At 37.3% G+C, this 24,677-nt stretch overlaps 1 protein-coding gene across 21 annotated transcripts in view; it reads right to left on the reverse strand.

Annotated features, from left to right (window-relative positions):
* BCAS3 (BCAS3 microtubule associated cell migration factor) overlaps window positions 1–24,677 on the reverse strand; it is a 578,553-nt gene that overhangs the window by 275,682 nt on the left and 278,194 nt on the right. For all 21 annotated transcript variants that reach the window (XR_008961213.1, XM_057317873.1, XM_057317874.1 and 18 more), the window contains 3 exons: window positions 22,839–22,963; window positions 20,233–20,398; window positions 18,189–18,289 (listed from right to left, as the gene is read on the reverse strand). Coding sequence is in view for 20 of the 21 variants with exons in the window: in XM_057317873.1 (XP_057173856.1) it covers window positions 18,189–18,289; window positions 20,233–20,398; window positions 22,839–22,963 (392 nt within the window). In the remaining variant the exon portion in view is untranslated. The remainder of the gene's footprint in view (window positions 1–18,188; window positions 18,290–20,232; window positions 20,399–22,838; window positions 22,964–24,677) is intronic.

Consider the following 24,677-nt stretch of genomic DNA (forward strand, 5'->3'; position numbering starts at 1 on the left):
TAAATAAATCAGAAAATCCACAGAACCAGGAAGATAGGGGAAAGAATGAGACAGAGAATACTAGCCCACAGCCACCACAGGGTTTTCTCTCTTTCCAAATGCAAGACAACAGTTTCAAAGGTTTGCTCTCCCCTCTATTTCTCCGCAGTGTAAAACTACTAGAAAGAGTTGCCTCCACAAATCATTGCCATGGCGTAAACTACATATTATGTAATGGCCGAGTAGTTAAGTTTTTTTTAAGTCCTTATCATTAGATACATACTAAAATATTTGTAGGTGAAAAGATACAATAGTGGGTCTCATAATACTTTATCTGCCATACATTTAAAAAAAAAAAGATTTTTTGGGTACAAAGTTGGCTCAATCAGTAGATCCTGTGACTCTTGATCTCGGGGTTGTCAGTTCGAGCCCCACATTGGTGTAGAGATTACTTCAAAATAAAATCTTTAGGGGTGCCTAGTGGCTCAGTTGGTTAAGTATTTGCCTTCGGCTCAGGTCATGATCCCAGGGTCCTGGGATCGAGCTCTGCCTCAGGCTCCCTGCTCCATGGAGAGTCTGTTTCTCCCTCTCCTTTTGCCCCTCCCCACCCCTGCTTGTGCACGCTCTCTCTTTTTTGCTCTCTCTCTCAAATAAATAAATAAAATATTTTTTTAATAAAATAAAATCTTAAAAGATTTTAAAGGAACAGAAAAAAAACAAGAGAGGGACAACGTTGTTAACTGCTGAAGCTGGGTAGTAGGTAGCTTTGTTACACGGGTCACTGTCTTTCTGTGGATGCTTGAACATTTCCATACTTAAATTTTTTTTTAGACTGTTGTGTGATTCTCGGAGTCCACAGTCTCTCATGCTTCATTCCCCCTTCTGATTACCCCCCCTTTCTTTATCACTTTCTTCTCCTACCGATCTTCCTAGTTCTTATGTTCCATAGATGAGAGAAACCATATGATAATTGTCTTTCTCTGCTTGACTTATTTCACTTAGCATTATCTCCTCCAGAGGGGAAGGGGGTGGAGGAATGGGATAGGCTGGAGATGGGTGGTGGGGAGGGCACGTATTGCATGGTGCACTGGGTGTTATATGCAACTAATGAGTCATTGAATTTTACATCAAAAACCAGGGATGTACTGTATGGTGACTAACATAATATAATAAAAAATATTAAAATAAAATGAAATAAAATAAAAAGACTGCTGTGTGAAGGTTTGAAAAAAAAACTGAGCAGATATGTCTTGATCTGCAGACTGACTCAGAGTCATCTTGATTCTTTTCTTGGCTAGGGTATGAGATGTGTGAAGTATCCAGAACTATGTTGTTTTCATACAGCACTGTATGTGTGAGAATCATTCATGGTAATTCCTTTAGCTCTGGATTACTGGATAACATTTAATTTCTATTCTCTATAACAAATTCAAATAGTCTGTCCCTCCTTCATCTCTCCTTTCCCTTCCTTCTTTCTTTTTCTGCCTTCCTTTCCCCCCTCCTTCCCTTCTCCTTCACCTTTCTCTCTCATTGCTTTCCAAAAAAAATTTTTTTGAAAATCACCTAATTAATATTATATGAATACATGCTTATTATAAACCTCAAGAACATGAAGTAAAAAAATGAAAGGTTTACTGGAATAGTGAACAGTGATTCCAATGATAATCTTTCAGAAAATCAAATGTTCTTCTGGCACTTTAGAAGTCTTAAGTTTGAGAGTCTTACATTTTTAAGTAGAACTTTCAGAGCGTTAAGGCAACTATCACAAAGGATTCCCAGGGTAAAGCCTTTTAGAATGCACTGTAAACCAAGAAGAATTTCACTCCCTATAAAATTACTAAGGAAAGGAAGATACTCAAAACAAGTCTAAAAGAAATTTTCAATTTGCATCAATAAATTAGAATTGCTGAGTAAAATGTCTTTCTATAGCTTTGAAAATGCACACATATTAGGATAGAGCCACGCTTACCCAGGTGACCACTTAAGAACGGAAGAGATATGATCTAGCACAAATGTTTTATCTTCACTGTTGTCTGTTAACAACAAAGTATCTTTAGCAGTGCCATCTGGTAGGATTCCAGTCATAAAGCACTTGGAATTGAGAGAGACAAGAAAGACATCCAAGAGAACAAGGATATCACTTCAATTAACACCAACTACAACCGACAGCTATCTCTAGTGAGTTTTTATTCCATCCAAGATAATGTGTGAAGCTTTTTGGATAAATAATCTTATTTAGTCTAGCAACGATCCTGCAAAGCAGGTATTGTCAATTTCCCATTTCAAAGACAGGTAAACTAAAAAGCCCAGGGAGGTTAAGTTATTTGCCCCAAATCACTCAGCTAGCAGTTAATAGAAAAGGAATCTAGAACTGCAAACTCCAAAGACCATGTTTTAATTTGAAGTATAAACTGTTTCAATTCATCATGACTTTACCTAGTGAGTTCATTACTTTAAATTAAAATTTTCATATAAACATGTGAAAGATCTTATCCCCAAATACCTACTATATCATTAACTCAGAGTCTCCATAATTTGTGTTCCATGTCTCCTTAATTTAATCATTTTTATCATCTTAATAAACATCTATGGATCCTGATCTGAGATACCATCCAAAGCTATCAAACAATGCAGAAAAATTACCTTGACCAAAAGAGTTCACAACACAAGGAAGTTACAGACATTCAAGGAAACTTTACATATAATGACAGAAACAAAGAAACATATACTTTGGGCCACAGCTCTACATTCTCTGTAATATTCCTGAGGAATCAGAAGACTTCATTTTAGAAAATATTGAATTGGTTTTATATTTAGAAGTATATTAACATAACCATGAAGGACCACTGGCACCTGGAATATAGCCTTGGAAGGCAGCAAAGTGCCCAAGAGGAAAAAAAAAAAAACACCACCAAAAAAACCCTACTAGCCTCAAAATACTCCTTATAAATCTCAGCTCTGACCCAGACTTGACATCATATAAGAGTGATTCTGGTGTTCTTCATGTGGTCATAAAATACAAAGAAAGCATAGTAGAAAAGGCAAGGAACTGATGGTATAAAGGCTGAAGGCAACTCAGTGTTTCTCGTCTCTCTACCAAGTTCCACAAAATCACATGGCAAAAAGCCTCCTGTCATATGACAACAATAAGGAGAACAGATTCTAACTGTAGAGAGACAATCTATGGCATTCACCCACCTCCTTTATGCCTCGGTCACTGGGTGGTTACCTTTATTTAGTAAGACGGATCATGAGAAAATTTTTTTTCTGAAAAGGAGAAATTCAGTGATGATAAAAAGCTTATACAGCATCAAAGCAAAAGTAAAGCTTTGACTTAAAATGAGAATGCACATGTAAGATGGACAAATAGAGATAAAATGAAGAATTGAGCAAAAAGGATCAACTACAGAGTTTGCCTGGTATTTTCCACTTTTCTGGAATAATAACTAAAAACTGTTTTGCAGTCAGTAGAGCCTGAAACCTCTACAACACAGCAGAAATTGTCATTTTTGTATCAGTTAAAGGATAGTAGGTAAGAGCAGTCCTTCTATTAATGGCAAAGAAGTGTAGATACGCACATAAGTAACACTACCATAAGGTAGAGATTTTTGTTTTAACAAAATCCATATTTATGTGATTATATTTCCTATGGTTGAGAGCACCTATAATTAATGGATTTCCCTCCTTCTCTTAATGCAGCCATTTGTCAATTCAAATACAGAATGTCCAATCAATTTTGATGTATTTAGTAAGCAATTTGTCAAATGGTGCTATAATCCAGTTAATATATTAATTCTTGTCGTGGAGAGAGTTCTGACAACTACAGTTGACCCTTGAGCAAAATGGGAGTTAGGGGTGCCAAAGCCCCCCAATCAAAAATCCATGTATAACTTTTGATTCCCCCCAAACTTACTACTAATTGCCTATTGTGACTGGAAGGCTTACCAATAAACAGTCAACACGTATTTTGTATGTTGTATGTACTATATACTGTATTCTTACAATAAAATCAGCTAGAAAAAATTAAAATATTATTAACAAAATCATAAGGAAGAAAAAATACATTTACAGTACTATACTATTAAAAAAATTCGCATATAAGTAGACCCATGCAGTTCAAACGCACGCTGTTGAAGGGTCAACCGTATGTGGTTTTCCATAACTGGTTTGGAGAGAAAAATCTGTCCTGGGACTCAAAGGTCATTCTCTGGAGATAACACCTCTATGTCCCAATATCTGAGAGCATGCTATAGCACATCACTGGATAGTGTGGCTGCTGATTCCTTGTAATGAGCTGGGTTTCTCTGAATCCCTGTGCATCTCATATGTTTTTTAATAAAGTCAGCAAACCCATACATGTGATACTAAATGCAAAGTAAGTGCACTTCTAAGAGAGGTATAAGGCTTTACTAATGAAATGTATGGATTTTAAACTTAAAAAATACTTCTATAAATACTTTCCATGACTCTAAAAACTTCTTCATATGAATTGCTAAGGAAGTAGTCTCAATCCTTAATTTTTCCTATCCCGACATTCTTTAGGCAAACACTCCTACCAGTACTTTACACGGACACTGTACTTAAAGGCCACACAGTTAGTTACTGGTAGTCAAGCTTCTTGGAAGGCTGACCTTCACTTTACGCAGCGTGAAGCTCTGGACAACATGACAGTTTTCTTACTTTGTAAATATATTTCATTCACTTATCACTATGCTATCTCCATCTTTTTCCAGGTCTCTCTACGCTCCAGGAGCTAGAGCTGGAACAATCAGATGTGCCAGGCTTCCTGGTAGAAGAAATCTGGACTATAATAACCAAGAAAGGGTCAAATCCTTTCCCAAACTTTTTTCTTTCTTGCCCTTTTTTTTTTTTTTTAAGAGAGAGACAGCAAGCCAGCATGGGATGGGGTGTGGAGGGGCAGATGGAGGAGAGAGAGAATCTTAAACAGGATCCACACCCAGTGCAGAGCCCAACGTGGGGCTCGATCCCATGACCCTGAAATCATGACCTAAGCCAAAATCAAATGTTGGATGCTTAACCAACTGAGACATCCAGGTGCCCCACCCAACTTTTTCACAGGGAGATTTCACCACTACCAGTTTGGGCAGAGCAGAGGACTAGAAAACAGGTTTTTAACAAGTCACAGATAAACTCCACAGCACCTGGGCATATTTGGCAAACACCTTCCAAAGATGATGGCTCTCCCCATGCTCTATATCCAAATCTCTGTTTTTCTCTAACAGGAAAGACGAAAGCAGAGATGAAGGCAAACCCTTTCTAGAAAACAAAACTGGAAAATATGGCAAAAATTTTTTTTGAATTACAAGAAAGAAAAGGAACACTACATTCATCTTCCAGACATTAGACTCCCCTTAGCCCATTTATGAACCATGCAAGAGCAAAGGAAAAACAAAATGCCAAAGTGATTTGGCACAAGCCTGTGTATTTTAAAACCTGCAATGTGTACGAGGCCTCCAGACTACCAGACGTCCCATTGTTTCATGTGTCTGCTGAGAAAGGTGCCCTATGTGTCAGAAAAGTGCACTGAATATTTTTCAATGACCCAGGGGGCAAAGGTCACTTATTATAAATGGATAATGAGACCTAATGCAGTGCTCTGAGTATGGACAAAGAAAGGGTCTATCCATAGCCCCTGGTGGATTGGTCATTCAGGCTTTTATTTCCTCTCCACACTTAATGGAGTCAAACAATTGACAGAAATTCTATAGAGAAGGCTGAAACTGAGAGAAACAACTGTATTCTAACTCTGATAGACAGATACAAATAGCGACCCTGAAATGGCGCCAGAACTCCTGTTACCACTAACATAGCAGACAGCTGTAGCATTCCCCCTAAATTCCCATTTAGTCATTTGTTAGCAATTAACCTTACTGATGGAAGTGATGGCACATCAAACCACAAGCTCCTGCCAATATCAACCCATTACACTATCGCAGGTAAGCAGACACAGATCATTCTGTTCCAGCTCCTTACTTTTAAAGAAAAGGGCAAACAGATATCCCCATTCCCTCCATCCTATATTCCTGCTACCCAAGTGACAAAATGCACATTCAGGGATATCAGTATCTGAATACATGATCCTTAAACTCAGGTGGGATAGAATAAATGATACCAGAAGCAGAGGTATGCATACACTAGTAGCCTTATGACCTACAGATTATTTTTCTTTAATCTCTCAGAATCAATGTCCTATCCTTGCCAAATCTGCCAATCCAATGGTAAGAAATAGTATCCGTGGAAAAGAATGTATACTCTCACCTGTACCTGAAAAAAAGCAAGTCATAAAACAACCTAAAGAATATTAAGATATTAGTATCACTTACAATTTTATAAAATAAAGACAATTAAAAGTACAAAACTTTCCTTTTGTTTCTTCTCAATTTTAAAGACAATTAAGACAGAAGGTGGACTGACATGCAAACTGTTTTTTCCCGCAAATGGTAAATGCTAAAGCAAATGACAGAAATGCCAAGATTTACTTCAGAATGGAGCACACAGGTCATTAGAGTGTAACAGAAAGGACTTCTGATGTTGAAACATCTCGACAATAAATCAGCAATGACAGAAAAGCCCAATGAACTATTCTATAGATGTGAAGATCCATGTACAGATTTGGGTATCAATAAGAAGTATGTCTCCCATAGACACAAAAAGGAAGAAGGGAAAAGGGTACTCTAATCCAAACTTTTCAATCCATCATTTATAAAGTCTGCATATTGCTGATGGTACTTTCATTTAAGTATTCAACATCTTCTCATTGAAGAAAAGGTATTTAATTTCATAATGTTCCCCAAGTTATACAACACATATACGGCTAAATTCAGGGTTAACGTCTTAAACGTTTAATCTCCTGAAGAAAAACACCATTCATTTCACTAAAATTGTCTCGCTATGGATGGACATGTCAGTTGATAAAATTAAGTATAAATAAGAGAAATCATCAAATACATTTCAGTCTGAAGTGGTTTCTTAACTACCTCAGATATTCAGACCTGGATAGAGCAGTATGACACACCCAAGGGCCAACAATGGACTATAAATACTCTTTAAATAAGTTCTACATTACAAGTTTCCTCTACAAGAGAAAAACATTTCTTTCTTCCCCTTCCACCCTACCCACTCTTGGGCAAATATTTATTATGGACAATGCAAGGAAATATTGTTGAGTACCTCCATCATACTTGGTACATACCACAAAAGCGATGCAATCCAGGATGTTAAGTTAAATCTAATGTGACATCCGAAAGACAGTAGCTCAGAAAAGTGCTGCATATTTAATTGCTTTTCCGGGGCATGGACAATGACCATGGTAGATAAGACCAATAATTTTTTTTTTCGTTTTTGTACCATACGTTCAGAATGTATCATCGTTGTATTGTAAAACCAATAAAACAACAGAATAGTAAAATACCCTCAAATACTTCATTCTAAACTCAGAAGTGTGACTTTATATTACAAGGAAAATATTTGCCATTTCTATTCTCATGGTTATAGCTGGTAGGACAGCAGTACAAAATTTAGTTAGGAATCAAGATCTCTAGAATCTAACCTTAAGTGCACTGCTGACTTGTGATTTTCGTACTTCAATATATAAGATAAATCTCAATACCAGCTTTAGTTACTATCTACTACATTATATATAAAGACTAAAATAAAAGTGCTAGTGAAGTCTAAGAGATTTGTAAAGCAATAACATTTTTTAAAAGCAGATATACCAATAGAGAGCCCAACTATTCAAAAGAAACTCAGAACTTAATTCTCTTTAGGATAATAAAAAACCAAGATTTTTGTCAAAATAACACTAATACTTTAAAGTAAGGCTCTGGCTGGAGCTTTTAGAATGATTAATACTGCCTCCTTACATGTCATGCTGTCTAGGGTATCATAATGGAACCTCATCACTTCTTTCTATGCTCTCTCTGGGATAAGATTATTCCATAGAAAGTGTACTTGAATTACCAATTACATACCAAAAAAAAACCAAAAAACAAAAAACAAAAAACAAAAGACAAAAAACTAAAAACAAAAGAAAAAAAAAAAAAACTCAGAAGGGAGCTGAAATCCGTAAACACACACGGAAGTTTGGGGGTTATTTCTAAAAGCCTACTGAACCGGGGCATGTGGGTGGCTCAGTCCTTAAGCGTCTGCCTTCGGCTCAGGTCATGATCCCAGGGTCCTGGGATCGAGCCCCGCATCTGGCTCCCTGCTCAGCGGGAAGCCTGCTTCTCCCTCTCCCACTCCCCCTGCTTGTGTTCCCTCTCTCGCTGTGTCTCTCTCTGTCAAATAAATACAATTCTTTAAATAGATAGCTAGATAGCTAGATAGCTAGATAAAAGCCTACTGAACCTTACTACCAGAATATATAACATGTACCAAAACAGAACCCACAGGGCAATCACCAATTTTCTGTCCTACTCTAGGCAACTTGGTTCCCTTAATGTTGCAATGAATGGCAGAACCTATTGCCCAAGCCAGTCGCCCTTTCCTCCTCACTTCTCTTCAGTCACTTCGCCCAGCCCCAAATCCTATAGATGCAACCTCCTCAGCCACTTCTCTCCATACTCACTAATAATTAACTTCTTCCTTCTTTGAATTTCTAGACCAATTAATTCAAGCTATAATGTAGCACATATCACAATGTGTTATAGATACTCACATGTATGTTTTTTTAATTTGTATTTATGTTAGAGACAAAAGTAAAAAGAGCTAAAAGTAAAACTGCAGAACTGGTATAAGGCAAGATTAAGATAATATATAGGATTTAAGCATCTGAGGTTTAAAAAATAATTATGATCCTACATTTCCACTACTGGCCACATAAGAGAGACTAGATTTACATTATCTCCTAAAATAACTAAATTAGGCCTAAGCAAAAGGCTATTTTGAACCCTCCATAATAAGGCTTAAGAATAAGCATGGAAAGAATCAAATTTATTCCAAGTAATATGAATGCATCCTAGGAATAAAGAACAATCCACCACTTAACAACATGAAACTGAAAATGCCCAGCATCCTATCAAAAATCATTAGGGATATAAAGAAGCAGGAAAACACAACCCAGACCTAGGAGAAAAATCAATCAATAGAAAAACCTCCAAGAAACATCATAGTGGTAAAAGTAATTAGAACATAGGGATTCTAAAACAGCTATTATAAAATAAATGTTCCCTATATTCAAACACATACTTGATAAGGAAAGAAATGAAAGACATAAAAAAGATCCATTCTAAAGATGAAAAATATGATATCTGAAATGAAAAAACATGTTGAATAAAATTAACAGATTAGGCAGAGTAGAAGACTTGATGTATTTAAATATGTAGAAATACAAGTTATATAAAATCAGAGAGAAAAGAAGGATTTTAAAAATCAAACAAAAATTTAGTAAACTGGGAAACTATCCTGTGGTCAACATACATATAATTGGAGTCACAAAAGGAGAGAAGGGGAGTGGGAGAAAAAATATTTGAACATACAACTGCATAAAAATGTTCAAATTTCAGGAAACTATAAATCCACAAATCCAAGCTTCCCACAGACCACAGCAGAAGAAAACTACCCCATGACACTATGGTTTAATTGATTTTTTCCCGTTTTTCTATATTATTTCTATTTTTTTCTATTGTTTATATGTTTTTTATTTCGCTGACTTCTACTCTGATCTCTATTGTGTCCTTTCTTTTGCTTTCATTTGCTCTACCTTTTCTAGTTTCTGAATGTGGAAAACTTTATCTTTCATAACATCAGTCATTATTTAGTCCTATAAAATTGCTCTTGAATACTGAGGCAGTGCCATTCCACATATTTTTCTAGTTTTCTTCTAAGTTTTTATTTTGAAATGATTACAGATTCATAAGAAATTGCAAAATAGTACAGCGTAGTCTTGTACAGCTTTCACCTAGTGTCAAAACCAGGAAATCACCATTGGTACAATCCACAGACTTTAGTCACCAATTTTATATATACAGTTTTACATACACTCATTTTGTGTGTGTGTGTGTGTGTGTGTGTGTGTGTGTGTGTGTTGTTTGTGTGTTTATATAGAGTTCTATCCAATTTTGTCGCGTTTATCTGTGGAACCTCTATGTCATCACCACAAAGATCTACCTAACCCTTTATAGTCACATCCAGCACCTTCCCTTCCATTCTGTCTCTGAGCCCTGGTCAACACTAATCTGTTATTCATCTCTATAATGTTGTCATTTTGAGAATGTTATATAAATAGAACCCTTTCTTCTCTTGGTGCTTTTAAGATCTGTAGTAAGCAAACTTTTGAGATTGGCCTTTTCACTTGGCATAATGTCCTCAAGATTCATTCAGTTTGTTGCACGCATTTTACTTCAATTCACTTTTTTTGCCCTGAATAGTATTCTAAGATATGGATCTGTTCTGTTGTCATTTTCATTCAGTTCAAAATAATTTCTAATTTCCCTTTTGATTTCCTCTGTGAACCATGTATTATTTAGAAGTATGTTGTTTAGTTTCCAAATATTTGTGGATTTTCCAGAGATCTGTTATTCATTTCTTATTTAATTCCATTGTGGTCAGAGAATATAGACTTTGTATGACTTGAAAGCTTTTCAATTTATTGAGCCATGTGTGATGGCCCAGAAGATGGCCTACCCTTGTCACTGTTTGCTGTGCACTTGAAAAGAATGTGTATCCTACTGTTGTTGGGTAGAGGATTCCATGTAGTCTGATATTAATGTAGTAACTCGGGGTTTAAAGTATGTTTCTCCTAAGCAGCAATATACTTGGGGCTTATTTTTTTTATACAATTTGACAATCTTTGATTTTTTATTAGGATGTTTAGACCATTTATAACTAATATGAGTACTGATATGCTCAGCGTTACATCATCTTGCTTATTTGTTTCCCTTTTATTTCCTTTCTTGCTGTAGGTTGCTTTTGGTTTCATTACATACATCACATGCATTGCATTATACACATCACAGTTTACCTTCAAGTGATGTTATACCACTCACATCTACAATAGGGCAGCTGGGTGGCTCAGTTGGTTAAGCCTCTGCCTTCAGCTCAGGTCATGATCTTGGAGTCCTGGGATGGAGTCCCACAACAGGCTCCCTGCTCAGCGGGGAGTCTGCTTCTCCCTCAGCAGGGAGTCTGCTTCTCTCCCTGCTTGTGTTCTCTCTCTCTGTCTCCAATAAATAAATTAAAAAACAAAAACAAAAACAAAACCTTACACTAGTTCCATTTCCCATACTCCCAGCCTTAATGCTACTGTTGACATACATTATACACACACACACACACAAAATATATACATATATACACACATTCGTGTGTGTAATCTATATGTGTATTTTAAAGACTTCAATACATGGATACTATTTTTGTGTTAACAGTAAATTAATTTATTTATTTATTTATTTATTTATTTTAAGAGAGAGAGCATGTTGGGGAGCAGCAGCAGAAGAAGGAAAGAATCTTAAACAGACTTCATGGGAGCATGGCACCCAATGCGGGGCTCGATCCCATGACCCTGAGATCCTGACCTGAGCCAAAACCAAAAGTCAAATGCTCAACCGACTGAGCCACCCATGTGCCCAAACAGTAAATTTTATTTATTTTTTTAAAGATTTTATTTATTTATTTGACAGAGAGAGAGAGATCACAAGTAGGCAGAGCAGCAGGCAAAGGGAGAGGGAGAAGCAGGCTCCCTGCTGAGCAGAGGGCCCAATGCGGGTCTCGATCCCAGGACCTGGGATCATGACCTGAGCCGAAGGCAGACACTTAACCAACTGAGCCACCTAGGCGCCCCGGTAAATTTTATTTTAAAGAGACATAAATCATTATCAACTCCCCCACATATTGTATATTTTAACCATTTTCAGTGTTCTTCATTCCTATCCATCTAGTATCATTTTCCTTTTGCTTGAAGGACTTCCTTTAACACACCATACAGAGCATGTCTATTGCTGATCATTTTTTCAATCTTTTGTGTATCTGAAAAAAAACATTCTCTCATTCTGAAAGATTTTTGGGGAGGGGGGCGCATAGAATTCTAGGTTAACAGGTGCTTCCTTTCAGTACTTAAATCTGTCATTCTTACCATTTTTGCCTTGGTATATAATGTCTTTTTTCTCCTCTGGCTGCTTTTAAGATTTTTCTCTTTTTAAATGATTTTGAGCAATTTGTTTATAATGTACTTTGGTACGGTTTTCTTCAAGTTTCCTGTGCTTGAGATTTATTGACCTTCGTGGATCTGAGTTTATAGCTTGTATCAGACTTGGACATTTTCTGGCCATTTCTCTTGTCACACCATCCCTCCTTCAGGGACTCTGATTTCAAGTATAGGTTATCCCACAGCTCACTGAAGCTATTTAAAATACTGGGTTTTTTTCTATGTTTCACTTTGGATAATTTCTCTTGGTCTATCTTCGAGTTCACTAATATTTTCTTCTGCAATTTCTAATTTATCCTCCATCTTATCCAGTGCAGCTTTCATATTTAGGCTTTCTTATCTAGAATTTTGATTTGAATCTTTAAAATTTCCTATGTCTCCGCTTAACTTTTCAAACATACAAAATATAGTTACAATAACTGTTGTAGAGTCACGATTCCTGACCCTGTGTGAGCTCTAGGATTCTCTGATGGTTGTTTCCTTGGCTTCGGGTGGTTTCCTACAACCACCAGTACTGTGTTGAATACTAGAGGAGGACCCTCTGCAGAGCTTCAGAGTTCACATTCTGTGCAGATCCTTTCTCTCTGATGGAGTATCCAGCAAATTCTAGGTTAGGAGTTAACAAATAGTAAATAGGGCTTTGTGGGTCATGATGACTCAAATCTGTGGTTATAATTTTAAAGTAGCCATAGACAACACAGAAATGAAATGGTATGGCTGCTGGAGTAAAACTTTATTTACAATAATCGCTCATAATAGTTTGCTGATAGGTGCTCTTCCTTGGTCTTACTGGACTCTCTGCTCCGTCTCCTCTGTATTCCACTTGCACCCCCTCCTCACTGCAGCACAGCCCAGAAACTATTTCAAGGCAATGCATGGAGACAGTTGTAAGGCTTGCCTCGTTTGTTTCCCATCTCCCAGGAATCACTGTCCTCCATTCCCTGGCATCCAGTGACTTGAAAATGGTTGTTTATGTATTCTGGGTTTTGTTGTTGTTTCAGGCGGAATGGTCAGTCTCAAATGGAGCCTCAAGAAATACCCAACAAAGAACATTAGTTTCACACACACAAAACTTTTAAATCCAATTGAAACGTACGTGTCTGAAACATGTATTATATGTTTTAACCATCTTCTGTGTTTTTCATTCCTTTCCATAGGGTGTCAAATGTTCTCCCCACCTTTCCTATAATGCTTTTAAAGGTAGAGGAAAACAATTATATCCCCAGTAAAACAGAAAAACAGGAAGGTTCTATGGATCGTGATCACCTTTTTATCATACATCAAGCTATCTTTCTGTTGAGTAGTCTCTTGTTAACATTTCACAAAGAAAACTCAATGAGTTTAGGGAGGAACTTCTCACATACCCAGGGATTACCTCAAAAGTTCAAAGTCTGACCTCCCCCCAACAAAGCTAGTTAATGTCAGCAACTTAAAAATACTGCTGCTGCCAAATTACCTGGAAGAAAAGGAGGAAACATTATTTTTCCCCTAAATAAAACTTTCCCAAGTCCACTCAGTAAGCCCTATCTTTAATTTACAATTTGGGAAGCTCTGAAGCAGACAAAAGAAAAAGTTACTGTCTATTTTGGGATCATATTCAAACCTAGATGATATTTGTTAGTCTCTCCTAATGTTTATCTTTGTTTTTGGCAAAGTAATACACTGAAATAAAGTTCCTATTTTAGAAACGGTAATTACAGTATGTAATTTTTTTCAAAGGAGAAAAAAGTGTTAGCACAAAAATTACGAATCTCCTCTGCTATAATCTTTTTGTAAACTATTCCTGAGATTTCTTATGACCAAAGCAAAACACTTTTTTGATATTAGACTCTTGACTTTTACCTTTACTGAGCTATACAGCAATGTACATCTGTACATTCACTTTGCACATTTAATCAATCTACTCAATTAAACCATATGAATTTGCTGATATTTGACTCCTGTTCTACTTACTCAAAATGGCAATTTCTATAGTTCAACTTAATAACAAAGAAGACATCACCGCCTCCATAGTGTAAGGAGCATTCCAGTCTGAGTCAATTTCTGAAAGACCAAAATGCCTTAATTTTGTATCATTCCCATTCAATTACTGTAGGTGGGAAATGTGATGACAGTTTAGGGCACAAAATTTGGGCTGCCTGCGTGGCTCAGTTGGTTAAGTGTCCTACTCTTGATTTTGGCTAAGGTTGTGATCTCAGGGTCATGAGATCATAGCCCCACATGGGGCTTCCTGCTAGGTGTGGAGCCTGCTTAAGATTTTCTCTCTCCTTCTTCCTCTGCCCCTTCCCGAACCCCCCCGAGCTCTAAAAAAAACTAAAAATTAAAATTAAAAAAAAAAGGAACACAAAATTTTGGAGTTTTTACTTCCTTCACTTTAAAATTAGGTGAGAAGTCTTTAGTGTTTCAGGCAGGTTGCTCTTCCCCTCCCCCACCAGTTACCCTTTTGCCACATATACAGAACTTTGTTTATCAACTAGCAGTGTATTTATTATGATTACAGGGCTGGAAGGGGAGTGGGGATTCCTTGCTAAACATCCTGCTCTCCTACTCTCTTCTCCCTGAGACAAAATCTCTTTCCCATTTCCATTTACATCATGCTTTGTCTACTATTATTATAATTTCCGGAGTTTGTACAAGTCTGCTTCATTTGATCCACAGATCCAAAATACAACACCGAAGAAAGAAAACGCTTGCAACATCTGAGAAGTTTGCATTCGAGTTTTACTCCAAATGGTTATATCTGAAAATACTTCCAGTAATATATCAATTCTTCAAGTTGAGAAATAAGAGGTGATTTTCAATATGGTTAAGTAAAACAAAAAACTTCCCGGCATCAGGTATGGTATACTTGTGTTTTAAGAGGTCACAACATCTTTTCAAATGGTTTCAGTAAGAGGAATTGGAGAGAAAGCAAGAGGGCAATAAGAATGTCTTCTTAATGAGGCTCTAACTTGCATAAAGGACTCAACAGATGGGCAGGTAAAGACATTCTCTCTAAACTGGCTCCAGCATTGCTTTTACCAATTGTATTTCAGGCTTTTACTCCTCTGACGCAGATGTCCATCTTTTGCATATTTAATTGCTTCAGTCCTGTAATATACAGCCTGTCCAGGACTCCCAATCAAATCGTCTTTATCTAAGGAAACGGGGACTTTAAAATCAGGCTAATTCTCTGTCTCTGCCATCAAGGTAAATAAGTAATATAATAATTATTACAGAATTACCTACCTCTTAGGTGTGCTTTAAAAAAAAAAAAAACAACCTATTAAATTATATCAGTGACACTTCACAAAGTAAGAGAAAACAAATTAATTACATCCATTACTTGTACAGCAGATATTACAACGTGACCAGAATCACACAGTCAGAATAGGTATTCCATTATTAAGTCCCTGAAGTCTATTATTTGAAAATCAGTACTTTTGAGATAAGAAACAAAGATACAGGGGCGCCTGGGTGGCACAGCGTCTGCCTTTGGCTCAGGGCGTGATCCTGGCGTTATGGGATCGAGCCCCACATCAGGCTCCTCCGCTATGAGCCTGCTTCTTCCTCTCCCACTCCCCCTGCTTGTGTTCCCTCTCTCGCTGGCTGTCTCTGTCAAATAAATAAATAAAATCTTAGGGGCGCCTGGGTGGCACAGCGGTTGATCGTCTGCCTTCGGCTCAGGGCGTGATCCCGGCATTATGGGATCAAGTCCCGCATCAGGCTCTTCCGCTATGAGCCTGCTTCTTCCTCTCCCACTCCCCCTGCTTGTGTTCCCTCTCTTGTTGGCTGTCTTTCTCTGTCGAATAAATAAAATCTTTAAAAATAAATAAATAAATAAATAAATAAATAAATAAATAAATAAAATCTTCAAAAAAAAAAAGAAACAAAGATACAGAATGATGCTTAAATTGTTTTACAGGGGTGTTTTTTTTTCCTTTTTTTTTTTTAATTTAAATTCAAGTTAGTTACAATATAGTGTATTATAAGTTTGGGTGCATTACAGTTTTTACAGAACTTTAGCATCCCTTCATTGACCATAACAACACCTTTACAAGAGCAAGTATTGTTAATATTTTATATTTATCAAATTATTGAGAGGTGATTTGGAACTGAACTCAGGCCTTTTTATCCTGGTCCCAGTGTTAGTCCATCTGGAATGGTCTAATATGAAATGCATTTATGTGACATATTTTAATTAGAAACTGCAAAATCATCAGTGGCTCCTTTCTTTCAAATCTTCTCTAATTTTTTTCTATTCCAACTCTGCAACACCCCACAGGTTTGTCCTGTCTTCTCCATAATACAGACTTAACTGAAGCCCTCTCATCTTTTTCCAGGATCACCAAGTCTCCGCACCCCTCCCCTCCTCTGAGCCTCCCATTACAACACTGCCAGAGTGATCTTTCTAAAATGTAGTTCTGACGGTGTCACTCCAATGTCTGAGAACATTCGGCGGCTTGCTACTGCCTACAGTGGTGGTTCTCAAATTGTGCGTCTAGGGAGTTCTGTAATTCTGAGAATTGGACAAAGGTGTTTAGAGCTGCTAAAATCAAGTAATGTCAATCAGCCTAGTTTGCCGGAACACAAAAATTAAGGGACAGAGCTGTATTTGGTTTGCCCCTATCTTTGACTTATGTATCTGGGACTTGCTACTATTTGCCTACTGGACACGATAAATAACAAAATACCAAAATAATGAAACAAAGCAAACCAGTCAATGCTACTTCATTTGACAACTACTTATTTTCACCCCTGTTGAGAGGTAGGGGGAAAACGTTCTTGTGATTTAAATTTGATATTATGTAAGTGCCATTTTTTTCTAATTCAAATGATAACTAAATATATGCTTCAATGACCTGGAACCTAACAACTTCTATAGACTCTGCTTCTTGAACCCCAAACCACTTACCTACACCCCTCTGTGAGGGCTTTGGCAACTGAAGTTCTGAGCCTCATAGTTCACTGACTCTATTTTACTTTTTTATTAAACGTCTGTCTCCCGAATTAGTGAATTCACTGAGAACAGAAGCAACAGGCTATTCATTTAAAATCGCACGTGCCTGACACACAGACGTCACTCAGTAAAGCTTGCTGCAAGAATCAGGGAGTTCAATTTTATAAGAGAGCAAGACTGCCAACTGTGAGGTACAATTCTGGACTTTCAGAAATTTCGAGCAAAGTCAGTAAATTTTCTCTGTTTCCAGTATAACATATAACACATTATAAACGTAAAATAAAATAGTTTTAGGACTATTTCACTTCATGCTGCATAAAACAACCAGGCAAGAGAGTAAGTTCAATACAACAAAACTCCATTAAAAGCATGTCAATGCTGATTTTTAGGAAGTTTCTTAAAAACATACAGCACTCACAGCCATCAAGTTAAATTAAGGATCCAGTCAATCCTACAAAATTAAATTATAATTGCAAAGAATTTTTAATTCTATGACCATAAACTGGATAATAAATATTAAATTGTCTTTCCATGCCTCCCCTACAAAATAAGCTGTTTCTAGCTCAATGTACATGTTCTCCTCAAGTGGAAAAAAAAAAAAAAGTGAATCAATTTTTATAAATGTTAGGGCTTAGATATGAAAGTAAACGAATTAATAAATACCCAATGGAGTTGCAATCATTACTTCATTGTTCCCAGTAAAATCTACAAAAAGAAAAACCTGCTGATACTTTTCACAGTGAAACATGCTTATTTTTTTTCATGTCAGAAACAGATACCAAGTTTTATGAAGTTTATTATATCCTAGTATCCTCATTAAAAAAAAAACAACTTTTGAGACCACCAGATACAACCCCATGAACTTATATAACTGCAGGAGTATATCTCATGGCCAAGGAATATGAACAGCCAGAGGCATACTTGATGTGTACTAAGGCTTATGGTTTACATTTGTATTAAATATCTTACTTGCCTCAATCTGATTTTTATGGCCTATGGTCTACGGACCCGTGCTAATATGCATGGCTGCATTAAAAGTCGGCATTTTACGATGAAATCTCAAAACGCTGTACAGAAGGTAAACAAACAATGAGAACTACTTACGGCCAGCAAGCAGGAACTGATAATACTGGACGGCATCCGCAGCGAGGAGCAGAGGGTGGTTTGCATTAAATGGTGGCTGCAATTCATTCCATTGAGGAGTTCTAAGGAGACGGCAGAAGAATATTAATATTTAAGCTTAATAGATGGGATGTAAATCACCAACACTGTCACCACTTACAGACACTAATATAAACTCACACTATATTTTGAATCATTAAAGTGAACTTGGTGGGAGTGCTGAAACCTGAAATACAAGGCCATCTGCTTAAAAAGAATAAAAAAGGGGGCAGTGAGTCATACAATTACATAGAGCTGATACTAGTTTAATAGCAGAAGACCTTCCAATAGGGTAGACAAGACATTCGAAGCGCTGGACAGAGAGGAAGTGTGGAGTTCAATATCACAACTAAGTAGCTCGAATTTTACCTAACTTTGGACAACTCTTGGAGCACACTACTCTCAGAATATGTGTATATTTTAGAATAAAATAAAGCAGGTAAAAGTGCTTAAAAAAAAAAACCCCACACAGTTAAATTAATGGCTGACTTATTATAGACCTAATTAGTATCTGAGTTCCAAAATAAGCCATTTATTTCAACGATGATGGTGCAGTAATTTTAATTAGATCTGCCTGCTCCTAAATAGCTTGATAAATAAGATATTGATCAGATCAATCTAGTCCAGTAAAGTAGTAGTAAAGAATGCTGGAGCCTCCAAAAATCAATATAAGAATATTTTAAAATGTCAAAAGGAGAGGGATCATTTTCATATCCATTTTTGTCTGTTTCCTTCCGTACTTGTCAGGACAAATTTTTTTCTGCCTCTTCTGTACCACTGTACACTGTGTTGAACAGGTTTTATTCTAGATTTTATTTCTCCCTCTTGATACTTGCTTATAAAGATTCTAATGATCATGTCCTTTTGAGAAGGACTCTGATTCTTAATAAACATTTCTACCATGTTTAGCCATTATATCTTGGGGAAACCTTCTGATCTATTTATATTCATCTCCAGTCCCCTTAATGGCTATTCCAATGTACTCTCTATTTTCAGTGAACATGAGACTGGAAATAGAGGAAGCACTAAAGCTCTATATGTGGGATGGAAAAAAAACCCAAGTTCTAGAAAATGTAATACAAAGATGCAAGAACAAGGTAATTCAAAAGGAGGCATAAGGTAAAGACAACTGAAAACATCATCACACAAAAACTGTACATGCATGTTCTTAGCAGTACAATTCATGACAGCTAAAAAGTGGAAAATGTCATCAACTGATGGAGAAACAAAATGAATAAGCAAATGGACATAAAACATGGTATATCCATGCAGTGGACTACTATTTGGCCATAAGAAGGAATGAAGTTCTGACACGTGTTACAACATGGATGGACCTTGAAAACATTATGCTAAATGAAGAAAATCAGATGCAGAAGGTCACATTTTATATGATTCCATTCATCCAGAATGTCCACAATAGACAGATCCACAGAGACAGAAAGTAAATTGTGGTTGCCTAGGGCTGAAGGGTATAGTGAAAATGGAGAGAGACTGCTAATGGGTATAGAGTTTCTTTTGAGGGTGATGAGAACTGACTGTGGTGATGGGTATGCAACCTACTGAAATTCACTTTAGATGGGTGAACTGTATTACCTGTAAATTATATCTCAAAAAAGGAATTACTGATACATGCAACAAGGATGGATCCAAATAATTTTGCTGGGTGGAAAGAAGCAAGACAAAAAAAAAAAAAAGAGCACACACACTATGATTCCATTTATGTAAAATTCTAAAAACTATAAACTAATCTCTAATGACAGAGAGCAGTGGTTGCCTGGGGCTCAGTGGGTGAGGTAGGGATAGGGGGGCAGGAGGGTGGGGATACAAAGAGGCACAAGAAAACATTTGGGGGTGATGGATATATTTATAATGTTAATCACAGTGATGGTTTCACAGCTGTATACAGATGTCAAACTTGACCAAATTGTACATTTGTAATATTTTACACCTCAATAAAGCTGCTAAAAACAACGGAAGGAGGTCCTACCTAACCAGAGTCCAGCTGGCTCGAGGTGAGGTCATTACTTCCAGTGGGGTGTCATCACTAATCTTGGGGGCGGTGCTGAGCGGCCGCGGTTCCATCATGTGCTCCACTAAGGTCCCATAGCAGCTAATAATGTAGAGAGACTCAACTACAACTTGTTTGGACTGATCTACAAGCAGAAAAACAGATCCTGGTTGTGTGATAAAGCCACAAAAGGAACACAGTGCAATTTTTACAAGTTACTGACCTTTCCGTCCGTTCCTGATGCTGTTGAGAGAAAATATGGCAGGAAATGTTTCACATGGTGCCTGCTCCCTGCCTAAAGGTTGCTTCTTAGAAGTGGATGCTCATGAGTATGAGAATCTCTGTGCTATCAAAATATCAAGTCTTAAGCAATTTACTTCAAAAACGATGAAAATATCCTCAAAATTCTCACTGTATTAGAATACAGTGAAACAATATTTCACAGCCTTTTGCATTTTTCTGCCATGTAATTTGTTCCCCATTATAAAAATGAATGATAGCAAGTGGGATGGGAAGGCCTGACTGGAAAGGAACATCACATGGACCAAGATGTAGTTACACGGGATGTACTGATTCAACTGCAGGAGAGGCTCTCTATGCCTAAATCAGCCTAACTTCTCCTCTACTTTCTCTCAGAAAACTTTATTTTTTTTTAAAGGCTGATTTATGTATCTGAGTGGGGAGAGGTGGTGGGAGAGGGAAGGAGGGAATCTCCGACAGACTCTCGGCTGAGCAAGTATCCTGACGCTGGGCTCGATCTCATGACTCTGAGATCATGACCCGAGCCAAAATCAGGAGCTGGACACAACCAAATGAGCTACCCAGGCATCCCAAATTTTGTTTTTAAAATCTGGATTAAAACAAATAAATGGAAAAATACGCATATCCTCCTCCCAAATCCTTTCTTCTTCCCTCTCCATGGGATCATGGGTCTCTATGGTAAATGAAGACCACTCATACTTCAAGGTCAGGTGCTGAATATGGATCTAATCAAATGACTTTATAAAGAGTACACATGTCCTCACTACGAAAACAGGTTTAGTCCCCTATCTTGGATTTTACAGTAAACCTAGGAGCATATAAAATCACTCATGAATGCTGGGTGGGTCACCTTATCTTCATGCCAGAGGAATCAATTACAGCTGATTTGAGAAAATGGCTAACGACCAGTCAGTGGGACACAAAGGAGTAGTAAGTTAAAAGGGTAATTAGAACAGAAGGGAGAAGCATTTGAAATCGAGCTTCACAGAGGGTTTTAACTAGTAACAAAAAGTCATTTTGATAGCATCATTAAAACTAAGGAGGTAACAAAAAAATAAAGATGGGATAAGAAAATGGAAGGCTTGCATACCTTACTGCATCCTCTCCCACTCAGGCAAGGAACCTGCTGTGCCTGAGATCCTATTTCCAAGCAAAGGGTCACAGAAAGGCGATAACAAGGGAGAGGGCTGATGTCTGACTACCAGTACTGAGCATAAAGCCAAGAACAATACAGCCTGTGGAGCTGGGCAGAGAAGTGCCTCGCTAACAACTCAGTTTGTGACCTACTTTAATAGTGCTGAAATAATAAGGGCACAATCTTAACGTTCAAAATTAAATACCTGGTCCATGAATGCAGGCACTCCTCTACACACAAACGATAGGGAGTAACATACTAAAGCAGTAATTATAAAAAATTTTGGGTATTGATCTTGGCGATCGAAGCAGAGATTAAAAAACACAACTCTATAAACTCAAAGGAGTAATGGTTACCCAAGATGACTCTTAGGGGCGCCTGGGTGGCTCGGTGGGTTGAGCGTCTGACCCTTGAGTTCAGCTTAGTTCATGACTTCAGGGTCATGGGATCAATCCCTGTGTGAGGCTCCACGCTCAGTGTGGAGTCTGCTTGAGATTCTCTCTTTCCCTCTCCCTCTGCCTCTCCCCTCACTTGTGTGTGCACACGTGCTCTCGCTCTCTCTCTCTCTCTCCCTCTCTCAAATAAATAAATAAATAAATCTTAAAAAAAAAAAACAGACTCTTATTTCTAAGCAGAAGCCTGTTTTTATCTTTCACCTTATAACACGGCAAAGTTGTTGGTGGTGGTTTTTATTTGTTTGTTTTTTAAAGTCAACATGGAGCTTTAGAAAACGGGGATTCAAACTCAGATACCAGCACTTCCTAACTGGTGCTTTTAGCGAAGCTATTCAAACTTGCTGATCTCAAGCTCCTTGTCTCTAAAATAGGGATGACAAGGGTTTTCCCTCCACACCTCAGAGGCAATGGCATGGAATTAGCTTGTCAAAAATGTAAACATAATATAATGTAAAAATGTAGAATGGTATGGAATTAACAATGTTGAGGACACTGGTAATTACCGCCAACAAAACAAAATACACATTCAGATAGGCAATCTATTTCACATTTACAGTGAGAGAATAGCCTTTCCCCATAATGAGGCTTGAGTAGTTGAGGAGAAACACGCTAACTGAATGGAAAAATGGGTTCAGAGACTACTGGTTCAAGACTATTCAAGGAGAACCACTATGAATTTCCCTCAGGAAACAAAAATTACAAGTGGCAAGTTTAAGCTTCAGTAAGCTCCATACCTTTTTCTCTTTTCAGACCTGCATTATTTGCAAACCACGATCTGGATGTCCCGAACATTGCAGCCACACAAAATTCTCCGCCCATCGATTTGCTGGGTGAAATTTGAGGAGGTGGTTTAACTTTGCTTAAAAAATAAAATGATAGTAAAAAAATTAGCATGATGGAATCACAGACCTCAAGATAGCGACATTATTTTCTTTAAAATTCCACCCCGAAGTATTCAAACCCTCCAATGTGGACATGCATTTTGCCTTAAATAATAACTGGTGCTGTGAGATTGTGTTCTGCAGCAAAAAGTAAAATTAGTGCAGAATTCCAGAGTATTATCACAACAGTAACATAAAAAAACAACAAAAATTAACCGCTTTTTGAAGTATGTGTTGGTGAAATCCAAGTCACTTCTTTTCAGATGGATAACTTTTCTCTGAAGATTTTAAAGTGGAACAACAGAACCAGGATAAGTATCTCACAATAATAAAATCGTTGATCATTTCATTTTGATATATAAGATGTGGGATTGACAGGACGGTTGAATGGAGATGGCATGTATGAAAGTAACAAGATGATACACGATGAAACCCTGCAAATGGTTCAGCCACAATGCTACGTACAGTTAGACGATGTACGGGGACAAGATCAAATGCTCTAATACAATTATATTCATCGATCTAACTATTTGTTTATTTTTTTTCATGGGTTTGTGAAAATGATGTGTCTATTTCTGTTCTGTTCTTCAAGTTCGGGGATGCCTTAAGTCACTGATGTAACTACCATAAAAAAGTACTTGCTTTCCTCTCCGTTTTCTCCAAATTAACTTCTATACCATCAACTTCTAATATCAACCTTTCATCTTCTGTGAAATTCTATTATTTCTCTTCTCTTTTGATTTGGCAAAGCCTTCCCCAAAGCTCATTGGCAATTCTGCTGAGCACGTCAGATAAATGGTGGTAAGACTTTCTCTAATTCACACACCAGAAAACAGCCTCACTACACACTGGTCGAGATCACAGCCCAGTCTGGACACCAGAGCTCTGATGTACTGTCTCCAAAGTCAAATGACATTATTTCTACCTTCTTTTGTTCACTATCCTTTACCTCTTTATCTTTTAATAACATATGATTAGGTGGAGAAAGACTGGATTTGGGAGCCAGGAAGAAACCTGAATGCTGCCACTTTTTAGCTGTGTGAGTTTGGTTGAGTTATTTAACTTCTCAGAGCTCAGACTGCTAATACGTAAAATATAAATAGTAATGCCTACTTCATAGGGTTATTTTAAGCATTATTTGTTATTTATTTTTGTTATATTTGTTATTATTTGTTATTTGTTCTCTAAGTGTGCTCCCTGGCTCGAAGTACCACCTGAGAACTTCTTAGATATATAAATATAAATATTTAGATATATAAATATTTAATATAAATATAATAAATATTCATCAAGCCATACCCCAGGGCCTAATACTCTGTGCTTTGTTTTAGTTTAAGTAATTCTTTTTTTTTTTTTTTTTTTTTTTTGTGACAAGCTCTCCAGAAGATTCTGGTGCATGCTCAGATTTAAGAACCACTGTATTAGGGAAAGTGTGTAAAGCAATCAAGTCAGTGCCTTCCTGTATCATGGTACTCGATAGCGTTAGCTGTCTCCTCTATGGCACACAGCCTTCACCTAATTTTCAAAAACAACAGACTATGCTTTGGTAATCTCAGTTTCCAGGTCCTTATGACACTTGAAATAGTCTTCCACATATTTTATTTCCCTAGGCTTCGGCTCTGACACCTTCCTGCTAGCGAAAGCAAAAAGTCTGGTCAGAGGCCACTGTGATTGGTCATTTTGCCTCTCCCT

The sequence above is a fragment of the Ursus arctos genome, unplaced genomic scaffold, assembly GCF_023065955.2.
Source record: "Ursus arctos isolate Adak ecotype North America unplaced genomic scaffold, UrsArc2.0 scaffold_24, whole genome shotgun sequence".
NCBI classification, from domain to species: Eukaryota; Metazoa; Chordata; class Mammalia; order Carnivora; family Ursidae; genus Ursus; species Ursus arctos.